General features: G+C 40.0%; 1 protein-coding gene across 1 annotated transcript; it reads right to left on the bottom strand.

The window, feature by feature from the left end:
* Positions 1–1758: 1758 nt before the first annotated feature.
* Positions 1759–10674, bottom strand: LOC131255221 (cellulose synthase-like protein E2). The gene is made up of 2 exons (XM_058255914.1): positions 10409–10674; positions 1759–2044 (listed from the first exon to the last, which is right to left on the bottom strand). Exons 1-2 carry the CDS (start codon positions 10672–10674, stop codon positions 1852–1854), a joined length of 459 nt encoding a protein of 152 aa, XP_058111897.1. The 3' UTR covers positions 1759–1851.
* Between the last annotated feature and the right edge of the window lie 1963 nt (positions 10675–12637).

Here is a 12637-nt window from a genome sequence, read left to right as displayed (position 1 = left end):
GTATATTTACCAAAACAGTCCCCGGATGATGTGGACGAAGGATGAAAAGTCAAAATTACCATTGATAGGAATAATTTTGCTGAATTGGAACCTCTCCAAAGTTCCCAAAAATTAAAAGCTAAGTTGACTAACTTGTTGTATTTTCGAAAATTCAATCTGATTAGTAATTGCGTTACTTAATTTTAGGCATAGGCATCAAATACAATCCCAATCCATGATTTAGCATTTGTTTTTTTTTCTTTTTTTCTTTTTTTGAAAAAAGGAATTTTATTAGACTCAACTATCAATCCATGATTTAGCCTTTGTTTTTTTTTTTTTTTTTTTTTTTTGTTTTGAAAAAAGGAATTTTATTAGACTCAACTATCAATGGACATTGAGGAAGAGCCCCACCAAAAAAAAGGAGGCATTCTAAACTCCTCAGAATTCTCCCCTTTCGATTTTTCTGCTTTTGATCAATCCCACCAGCATTGTCTAAAGCTAGGGTTCCCTTTTTTAACAGCTCTAGGCAGGTCAGATCTATTTCAATAGATCTTGTTGGGACATCTTTGGCTGGCCATTATTGTAAGGTCGGCAACTGCATTGCCCTCCCGAAAGGTATGAGAAAAAACAAGAGTGATTGACTCTTTTATATATTGGATGATAACCAAACGGTGTTGAATCTACAAATTTAGAGACCCCTTCTGCAATGATGCGAGTGTCAGTCTCAATAACTATGTTGGAATATAGCTTAATCCGTAATTTAATTAGATGGACAATATGATTGGAAATAGAGTACATAGCAATGCCAAACATCCTATTTCCTTCTATGTGACTCACCTGATTCATGAATTTCTTAGGCTCTGGGCTTAAATGTTTTCGTGAAATATCATAGCTCCTAGGAATGTTTTTGGATAAACCTAAATATATTCTTTAATACAAAATTACAACTAAACCCCAAATATAATCTTTAATACAACATTACAACTAATGCCCCAGTGAATATGTTAGAATATGTCATAAATATGTAATCTACAGCATGTAAAGCCGGCCACGATTCGAAACTCATATGCTGATCAGATAAACACAGAGTTCCACCATTGGGCTTTTGATTCCTGAATTTAGATCGATGCTGATATTCTTTAGTCTGTAGTATTCTAACCTTTGATCAGACAATCATGACCGTCCAATTTGTGAACAATCAAATTTTTTATCTATGCCATTGGGCTACACTGCTGTAGTATAGCGCATCAGATGAACGGCCAATGAATGTTTACATTTTTCATTCCAACCATCCATTCGACCACCGCTAATTGAACATCTATAACTGTTATAGTTCACTATAATTTCGCAAAAGTCCCTTGAAATTCTTGTTCCCATTCGACCATTTGTATCTATGTTACATAGGTCTCTCAATTCAAGAAATAAATTTCTTCCTGCTCTCTTTCAAATTTGATAAATGTTAATCTCTCCATTCGAGAATTAAGAGGATTGAATCATTTCTTCTTACTCTTTTTTAAACTTGATAAATATGGGTTGGTCGTATATTTAATTATAATTTGATGATTCAATGTATCACTCCTGTAGGAAATCTAGGTGTGGTCCCTCCATGGTAGTAATGACAATCATTTATGACCGTGAGATCATTATAATTTTTAGGTTGTGGTCCATCCATGGTAGTAATGATAATTTGTACCGTCTGCACTGGCATACGTACTTTACCGTTAATAAATAATGTGGAAGACATTTTACCTTGATGTGCAGCCATTGTTGGCCTTGTGTATCATGTGGCTCAGATGTTGTGCTAAAATAGGACGCTGGTGATCTCGGGACCTCCTTAAATTTCTTGCAAAATGGGATCCAATGCTTCGAGAATTAGGACGCCTCTAATCGAGAGTAGAATGTTAGATCTGACCCACCATCATCAGATAGGTAGATGCTCAGCTTCTCCGGCGGGTAATCGTAGGCCATGACTGAAAGAACGGTGTTGATCACTAGGGTGGGTGGTTCTATTGTGGGGTCCGCAGTGCACACAAAAATGTCCACCCCTGACAATCGATCTTCATATCTGCACCATTAAAGATGGACAAAGGAGAGATATTATGATGGAAAATGGAATTTTATCCCATATACCGTAAAAACTTCTCCAATTAGAGTTGTCTAATTCCAACAATCACGGTTGTGATCTGCCGGCTGTCAGAAGTGGGCCATTGACCCTCCACAGCATATGTGATGTCTCCCTGGTGTGTGTCATATACCACTGTAGTGTGGCCCACCGCCCACCTGAATCATAGATCAGGCTGAGTTTTGGCCTCAACGCCTAACATCAACAAGCTCCTTTCTATGCGTCCCAACATATAGAAAGGAGGATATTGGATGATCAGAAAGAATCTCCCGTGGGCCCACATACAAAGATGACAGGATAATCATAACCATCCATCTTTTGGGTGTAAAGAATATGTATTCACCCACTCTGAAACTCCCACTTTCCGACCATCGAAATATGTAATCCGATGTAGAAGGAATAATATAATATCCATGGGAGATGGCTGGTCCCAATCAGCCGACCATCTTCACATGGATTGACCGAATGATATGAGAGACGGACTTTAAAAAATGATGGATGCATGCATATAACAATGCAATTCAACTCACTTATGTATTATCATAAACAGTGTTTTTAACTAATGGGAGTATGTTGCGTAGCGTTTAACTTTTTGTAGTGTATAACATAAGCTACATGATACTTTTATTTTTTTAAAACAAAAATATAGAAAAAATACCATAAACAATTTATAATTTAAAAAAAAAAAACGTAAAAAAAATATAAAAATACCTATAAAAAAATATTTATTTTATCAAGTTAAGCATATTCAAATAAATTATTAATTATCATTTATCAAAAGTCAATCCATATATAAAGTCATAAACCAAATTAAATAATTATCACAACAACTTTCTAAGTAAACTACTTTTTTTTTTTTGAATTAAACTACTTTAATTAATAATATCTAATTGAAACCATAAGTCATAACTCACAAGTATGAAATGAAATAAAAATCCCAATGATAAGAATATTAGGTATAATACAGATGTTATCTATCCAAAGATGAGTTTTGGAAACTTTCTTTCGAAATTCTTTTTCTTTTAAGTTTAGTTTTAAAGGTGTTTTAGTATGTGAGTATCACACCAACTTTAATAGAAATTCACTACCATTTGAAGTGAAAGTAAATAAAGAAAAGTTTGGTTTTAACTTAATATTTTAAGTTTTTTTTTATAATATGAATTATATATTATTTTTAACAAACAAAACTAAAAAAATAAAATAAAAATAAATGTTCACATCACTCCTTGAGAATAAAAATAAAAAATATTGCGAACGCTACACGATGCATAACTATCACCCATGCTACGACCCTTGTAGCACATGCTATAGGGAATTTATGCTATTTAGCTACATTGTGTTGCATTACGGTTATGCTACACTATGCAGAGTATGCTACTACTACACCGTGTATGATACCGCTATGCTAGGAGCGCCATTTGAAACATTGATCATAATATATACATGCAAGTCTTATATATATCTACATGCATACATTTATATGCATGTATATATGTATAACATTCATGTATCAAATTCATATAATGTAAGAGAAGGTGTAGTATAGAAAATAGAGTTAGTTGAAGATTAATCTAATATTATCCCACCCAAAACAATTGCATAGCCCATGATATTGAATACTCAACCTACTCAAAAATCTTAGAAGAATCAGGTTAGATTGTCTTAACATGCATTTACTATCATTAATTAAACAATTTGTATATCTAACCATATATAATTATATTTCGTTGGTAGTTGTATTGTAATGTTATTTTTTGTCTCGTGAGGCATGACCGAATATTAAAATGCGGAAACACTTGCACAACTTTACACAAGAGGGTTCTACTTTCGCTGAGTAGATAGAATGACTTCATTTTGATAAAATCCACCCTATCCATCAGGTGTGCCTGTGTTTGCTTGTACTAGGCCCAGAAATCAGACGATTCAACATTTAGGTGGGCCACAACATGGACAACAGTTGAGATAGGAAGTCCTACTATTAAATTCGTCCAAACTTAGATTGGGTTCCACTATGGTATGTATATGCCATCAAATCCACTCATCTGACGTGGCACACCAGGATTTAAAAAATAAAAAATAAAAAAAAATCCCCAAAATCAGTACATTTTAAGACATACATCATGGTGGCCCCACAGAGCTTTGATAACAGCTAGCTTGTGCTGTTGGGTCACCAACCAAACCGCATGGTGTCAAAGCTCTGTATGATGTATCTGTTTTATCCACACCGTCCATCCATTTTGTCAGTTCATTTTAGGGCATGAGCCTTAAAAATGAGATGGATCCAAAGCTCAAACGGACCACACCACAAGAAATGGGGGTTTAATGCTTACGATTGAAAACTTACTGTGGGCCACAGAAGTTTTGGTTCAAGTTGATATTGGGATTTTCCCTTCATCCTGGGGTATATATGTAATTTTACAAACAGGTTGGATGGAAGGTAAACATTTCGCTACGTCCCCAATAAGCTTTCAATGGTATATCCTGGGGTATATATGTAATTTTACAAACAGGTTGGATGGAAGGTAAACATTTCGCTACGTCCCCAATAAGCTTTCAATGGTAAGCGTTCAATCCCCACTGTTCCTGTGGTGTGGTCCACTTCAGCTTTGGATCGGTCTCATTTTTGGGCTCATGCCTTAAAATGAGCTGGAAAAATGATGGCGTGGATAAAACAGATAAATCAGGATGGGGCCATAGATCTTAGACACCAGCTATGTTATAAGCACTATTTGAAACATTGATCATAATGCATGCATGCAAGTCTTATATCTACATACATATATTTATATACATGTATATATGTATAACATTCATGTACCAAATTCACGTACACAGTAATAGAAGGTGTGGTATGGAAACTAGAGTCAATTGAAGATTAATATAAGATTATCCCACCGAAAACAATTGCGTGGCCCTTGGCATTGAATACTCAACCTACTCAAACTCTAAGAAGAATCAGGTTAGATTATCTTAACATCTACTATCATTAATTAAACAATTTGTATATCTAACCATATATAATTATATGTCATTGGTATTTGTAATGTATTGTTAATTTTTTGTCTCGTAAGGCATGATCAAATATTAAAATGCACCCCATCCATCGGGTGCACCTGTGTTTGCTTGTAGTAGGTTAAGAAATCAGACCATTCAACATTTAGGTGAGCCACAACATGTACAACAGTTGAGATGGGAAGTCCCACCATTAAAACTGTCCAAATTTAGTTTGGGTTCCACTATAATACTATGTATATGCTATCAAATGTACTAATCTTATGTCACGCCCCAAACTCGGAAAACGGGCTCACAAAATTCTCGATCGCCGAATCTAGTGCCAACAGCCTCCGTAGTGCCCCATTCTCGAATTTCGGCACTCACATGCCAGATTCCGATCCTAGGATCCTACAAGGAGGATTTTCAGTATGAATTTTTTTTTGTAATGGAGCATAACCACAAGCATAACCAAGTCACAAAACAACATCACCACATATCCACTATATCAAAAACTTTAAGTACAGTGCGAAAAGGAAAATACAAGATGATCAAAAGGCTCCAAAATAAACTGATGCGCACTCCTGCCTCAGCGCTGCTACTGTCCAACACTACCTACACGCAACTGTCGTGCATAAGCTTACAAAAGCTTAGAGGGTGGTGTAAGTGTATGCGCAAGACAAGTGTCAAGTATATAATCTCAGAGTAATGCGGAAAGATGCGGTAAGTCCATAAATGCTATCAGGTGTACCAAATCTATGTGATATAAGGCATGAATGCTATCGGCCATACCAAGGTCATGCGATACGAAGCTTATATAGCCACATGTCATATGCGAGATGCAAAGCAAGCATGTCGGTCCTCATCAAGTACACATATCAGTACAGTTCCTCTCTAAATATCACCGAGGTTTAGTATACTCACACTGACTGCCTCCTCCCTAGCTGCATAGTCAAGTAAGTGGAAGAGACCACACTATCCGCCTGACCAGTAGTCTGTCAATACCTACCTGGCTCGTCAATAGCGGACTCATTTGTGAGTTCGTTAAACTCAGCCTAGCTTATAGCCCCCTCACTCGGGCGGATAAGGCCACACCCCCTTCCAACCGACAACGACACAGTGGGAGACGTGGCCTACTGGTATTCGGCACTCGGGCGCTTGTGTATCCACTCGGTCTAGACGTTGGAGCAACTCCTGGTACCAAAAAGGTTCTGAAATTTTCACCCAATGACATCCTAAGTGCCCACAATGCTAGAGCTAATATTTTCGGTATCCCATACGACCATCCACGATGTGCCTGTGGAGGCCATGACCCTGATGTCGTTAGGGCATACAGTGATCAAGTCACACATATGCGAGATGCATGGGTCACACCGTACAATCATGCAGCAATCCTGCGTGTACCACGCGATCATGTGGGGCACTCCATCTCATAAGGAGTCCCATAAATGTTTCAGCCCAACGGCTTATGCTATGGTTAAACATTCCTCATATCAAGCATGCATATGATGCGTATGGGCATGAATCATGAAATTATACTAAGCATGTTATAAAGTTGTGAACTATCCTTACAACGCAGATGGGCCTAGACGGCCTATACACAACAAGTACGGGCCTATTAATGGGCCCTAGGGAGAGTCATAATGCGGACATTTAACCAACACTATACTTGTAATGTGCATGTCAAACCATCATTGCTCCCAAGGCATAGCCCGTCGTAAACATCATTACATAAACCATATTGGGATCACACATTGCAATGGACCTTAGGTACATCCCATTAGGCCTTAAATACATCAAATGGCCCGTATCACATGGGCCTTACATTCATCAAATGGGCCGCATTAATGGGCCTCACCAACGGGCCTTATGTACATTGCAATGGGCCATAACCCATGGGCCTTAGAATATATCAAAATGGGCCTAATCACATGGGCCTTATGTATCTCAAATGGACCACACCAATTGGGTCCCATGCATACCAGATGGGCCACACTCAAATATAAGTGGAGATAGTGATTTTTCCACCATTAAAGTTCCCAAAGCCCACCCTAACATTTATTTTCTATCCAATCTGGTCATAAGGTCACACAGACCTGAATTAAGAGGAAAACACATTTCCTAATAATCCAAACTTTTGTGACAACAAAGGATTTCAATGGCAGGGACTCAATCCCCACTACTATTTGTTATGTGGTCCACATGATCCTAGATCTGCCTCATTCTTTAACTCATGCCGTAAAATCATCTTTCAAAATGGATAGACGGTTTGGATGTAACATATGCATCATGGTGGGTCCACTGCCCAAACAGTGGACAGTGGTGAGGTCACAGGGGTTCCACCGTCCACTGTGGACAGCGTGCATGAACACATGCATCATAGTAGGCTCCACCATCCACCTGGACGGTGGGAATACAACACATATATCGTTGTGGGTCCCACGTGGGGCCCACTATAATGTTTATCTCCAATCCAACCCGTTTATAAGGTCGCACGTACCTGGATGAATGGGAAAAACAAATTTCATATTGAATCAAAACTTCTGCGGTGACAAAAGGGGTTTCAATGGCAAACGTTAAATCTCCACTGTTTCCTATGATGTGGGCCACCTGAGTCTTGGATGTGGCTCAACTTTGGAGGGGGCCCACCCAATGAACGGGTTGGATGACAAATATACATCATGGTGGGGCCCACAGATGGAGTCGTGGGTCCCTGCCTACACGGCTGCCCGCCCTCCACGCGGCAGGCGCTGCCTGCATCTCTGGCAGCAGGAGCGTCTGCTACCATATATTTAAAAAAAAAAAAAAAACCTAATTTTTGAGGGTTTTCGAGTGTGGGGCCCGCATAGGAAGAATCCAACCCCGCCATTGCTTCCCATAGCTCAAAACAAGCCAAACAAGCCCAATATCTGATATTTTTCAGAGTATAGAAATGGCAGGGTGGTTTTCAACGGTAGAAACCACTGTTTTATATGTTATGGCCCACCAGAAGATAGGATGGACTTCATTTTTTGGCTCAACGCCTAAAATGGTCAGAGGAAAAGGATGGACGGCGTGGATTGAATACATACATCAAGGTGGGGCCTATATGAGTGGGCCACCCCATAAGCTTGGATACAAGCTAATATTTGTGTTTTCCCCAGTTCACGTCCAGCGTCCCAAGGACGCTGGACAATTGGACATAACACATGCATTGAGGTGGGCCCTGCTTAAGTGGGCCACCAAATGGTAGATGGTGTAGATACAACACATATATAAGGTGGGGTCCATCCAAGTGGGCCACACAACCATATAATCACAAAAGGGAAAGAGAGAGAGAGAGAGAGAGAGAGAGAGAGAGAGAGAGAGAGAGAAATAGGCACATGTGATAGAGGGACCCTGGCACTATGGGCCCTCCATTTCAAGCATCCAATCATACATCAAGTGGGTCTCATTGCATGTGGGCCCACCAAATCAAAAATCAATGATGGAGATCCCTTCTCCACCAAAATGAAAGGTCTAGATGACCTCATTCAACTAAGAAAGTAAACATCACGATGGGGTCCATGGAGAATGGCCCCATCATGGAATGATCATGAGGATCAAGATGGGCCATCAGTCACATCCTAGGGTTCAAAGTGAGATCCACACCATTGATCGGTACGCTTTGCTTGGCCCATCATAAAAATAGGAAAACTAGTCTATAGGAGCACCCACCGTTCGATCTTCTCGGTCCATCGGCCACATCCTAGGGTTCAAAGTGAGATCCACACCATTGATCGGTAGGCCTCGCTTGGTCCATCATAAAAATATGAAAACTAGCCTATAGGAGCACTCACCGTTCGATCTTCTCGGTCCGTTGGAACGCCGGTCTCCTTATGCTTCACTTTGATGGAGGGTGATGAGAGATGGATGGCTAGGATGAAAGTTTATGGGATGAGAAAGGTGAGCCACACAAAATCATTTTTCTCTCTCACATGAAATGCTTGGACGTGTGGGTTTTTTTTTTTAGTTGCTTGAAATGGTTTGGAAAATATGAAGAGAAAGAGAGAGAAATGGGATGGTTGAAAGAGAGGTGATAGATGTGAGTGATGGGTGAGGTGGTGGTGTACTTGACATGTATGGGTGTGTAAGAGAGAGGGTGAGAGAGAATTGACTGGGTGGTTGCTTGACTTGTGGAGAAAGAAAGCATGGGTGCTTTGTACTTGACATGAGATGATTGATTGATGGATTGATTGATTGATTGATGGGACATGTTGTAGAAATTCTCTTGGGATTGCAAACGCGCGGTATTTTCTTCGAAATAAATGCTGGCTCACATCTCTTAGCCAGGGTATCGGATCAGTGCGCGAGTCGCGGCGTTGGAACCGCGGCGACGGTGCGGTCGCAATGGTACAAGTCTCAGATTAAGCCAACTCAAATCTACGGGATTCGATTTACGGTCGCGCGCAAACGTCGATTATACGTCGTAGGTTGCCGGAATTCGACGGGAAAGATCGTGAGAGTCGACGGAATAGTACAGACTAGGATACGAGTCTTACATCTTATGTGCGACACCAAGATAAATTGTTTTCTCAAAATCAGTACATTTTAAGACATACATCGATCATGGTGGCCCCACAGAGCTTTGATACCAGCAAGCTGGCTGGTGTTGGGGTCACTAGCCAAACCGCATGGTGTCAAAGCTCTGTAGGACCCACCATGATGTATCTGTTTTATCCACACCGTCCATCCATTTTGTCAATTCATTTTAGGGCATGAGACCAAAAATTTAGACAAATCCAAAGCTCCAATGGACCACACCACAAGAAACGGGGGTTTAATGCTTACGGTTGAAAACTTTCTGTGGGCCACAGAAGTTTTCGATCAAGTTGATATTGGATTTTTCCCTTCATCCTGGGGTATGTAATTTTACAAACCGGTTGGATGGAAAGTAAACATTTCGGTAGGTCCCCAATAAGCTTTCAATGGTAAGCATTCAATCACCACTGTTCCTGTGGTGTGGTCCACTTCAGCTTTGGATCGGTCTCATTTTTGGGCTTATGCCCTAAAATGAGCTGGAAAAATGATGGCGTGGATAAAACAGATAAATCAGGATGGGGCCATAGATCTTTGACACCAGCTAGCTGGCTGGTGTTGGGATCACCAGCCAAACCGCCTGATTGCCTGAGTTCTCAGCCCAATGGCAACCTGACCTAGGGTTGGGTTGAACATTTCCATCTTGATCTCAACTCAACCGTCCTGACCCAACCTAAATTTGAGGTTGGGCCAGTTGGGTTTTGTTAGAGACTGACCCAAGTTGCACCGCTGGTGGAGAACGGGTAGAATGGTGCGTACCTGTGGGAGAGCCTTTCTTTGAAGGTAGAACGATAGACAGGCCTCCAACGTGCTGATTGAGTGAGAATCCAATAGAAACCAAACCAAATCTCAGCTCCAAACATACCAAACCATACCCACCTCACTCCCTCTTTTGAAACATGAGGTGCTCTGTACACCCAAATCATACAAACGCTCACAAATGCCGAAATTGCATACATCTTATATGCAATTCTACCCTTTGCTTCCTTAGTTTCAAAGAGAGGTGCATATCCTTCTCTTCCCATTTTCTCTCTCATCTGTGGGCTCTCTCTCTCTCTCTCTCATTTGTGGGGGTACGTGCATATATCGATGATATATAGAAAAGAAGAAGGTCTTAAGTCCATTCAGTTTGACCATTAGTCGCAGTCCATCCAGTGGATGGCTTCTATATATCCTTCTATTTATGTGTGACATCTAACCCGCACAATATATTGGCCCCACCGTGAGAATCATCCAGGTGCAAAATTAAGCTGTGTCTACCAAATCTAGTGGACCACAATTGTATTTTTCTATTTAACAATGGATTGATATTGTTTTCTATGGTGAGGGTGAAGTGATCCTCCTAGTGGGGCCAACCTAAGGGTTGGATATGGCATGCACTTAATAGGGTGAAAGTATTCCGCTTCGTGGACCGTACTTCGTATGTCCAACCAGTTAGACCTAAGACTGGTGGAGCCGGGTGTATGGTAGATCCATCACCCTACATGACTACTTGGAAGGTTACGTGTCAATCAGGTCTAACAGTGAAGTGTCAACTGACAGTGGGGTGTACTAACAAGCTAACAAAAAAAAAAAAAAGGTCTATCAATTTGCTAAGAGTTAAGATAGATGGATGATTTCCTAGAAGTCACACACTATTCACACTTGGCTTGGCACCGTCTACATTAATTAAGAAAAAGTTACCATGTATGGGCACACTCGTACGAAAGATGGGAATGAAATGTATTATGTCAATGTTGGCTTTACAAAGCCCAAATAGTGACAAGTGCAGCCCCACTTGCAAGGGAGAAAAAGTAAATATACTATATTATTTTTCTTAAAACCAAGCTACTGCGGTAAAAACAATGACATCTGTTTTTTTCTGATGGAACACACGTTCACAACACTGCTATTTATAAGATTAGCTAGTGTTTACAAAAGACATTACTGTCCCTGTTTAGTACTTTCACTAGGGAGTAAATGGCATTAGGTAGCCAAATAGTTCTATGGAGAAACCAACAGATTTCATTCTTAGCATCTAAGGAGAATGAATTTTGATGAGTCTGGATGAATCTGGATGAGACAGAGAGGATGCATCTGTTGGATGAATCTGCAAATAGCAGGGAGGATGCATCTGATTTGCACGTTCCAACAGTCAAGAGAGACCGCTAAGCTTATCTCTCAATGACACATATCCTAATAAAAGTAGCAATGGTTAGAGCCGGACCCATGTATATATAACACAAAAGGTAGTCATCATTTGTAGGGAGTGTGACTAGCGACTAGCGTACACCATATATGTATGACTCCTAGTATGCTAAGGAAGTTTTCCAAAGATACATCGATGCCAAGTTCTCCATAGTCCAACATGTGCATAACATGGCCATCCTAAATCAGCCCAAAAAAAATTTTCTTTCCAAAATAATGTCCAAAGCCTCTAAAGGGCAATAAGGAATTAGAGGTAAATTTTGAAAAGTTATCCAAAATTAGAAGCAAATCACATAAGATGGTGTTGTGCAATAAGGATTTCAAATCCTAATAGGATACTGCTGCTATGTAATCTGAAGATTCACACTAAACTACAAGACTTTTAAGCATAGCCATTGTCCCTGCAATCGAAGAAGAGCTTCAAGCCCTCACCAACAACAATTAATTAATCTCTCTACAACTCTATGTTGCTTATCCTATTATCCTTTCATGGCCGTTTATTAATTTTAGCTTCTTAACTTAGGCACTCCACTTTGTCCAGCCACGCTTCAGCAAGTCTAGCTTAAAATCGTCATTAGTCTAGAGCCATTATCCTCTATGGAGGTTCATTCCTTTGTACCTTAATCTGTCTAATCCCTAAAAAGAACTGGCCAGAGTATCTTTTTTATTATAGGCTGGTCAATCTTTGCAAAGGTGTTTACAAAATCTTCTCGTAGATCCTAGCAACAAGACTCTCGAAGTTTCTCCCTCTCAATCAGTTGCCTTAGCTATTGCTTCAAGTCATCAATTGTGGTGCTTTGG

Source organism: Magnolia sinica, chromosome 9 (assembly GCF_029962835.1).
Source record: "Magnolia sinica isolate HGM2019 chromosome 9, MsV1, whole genome shotgun sequence".
Lineage (NCBI taxonomy): Eukaryota > Viridiplantae > Streptophyta > Magnoliopsida > Magnoliales > Magnoliaceae > Magnolia > Magnolia sinica.
This window is presented reverse-complemented; position numbering and strand designations above follow the sequence as displayed.

Coding starts and splice junctions, on each gene's coding strand:
- LOC131255221 (XM_058255914.1), bottom strand. CDS start 10,674: ATGGGAAGAGAAGGATATGCACCTCTCTTTGAAACTAAGGAAGCAAAG. Junction 2,045..10,408: donor AAAGAAAGGCTCTCCCACAG/GTACGCACCATT, acceptor TTAATGGTGCAG/ATATGAAGATCGATTGTCAG.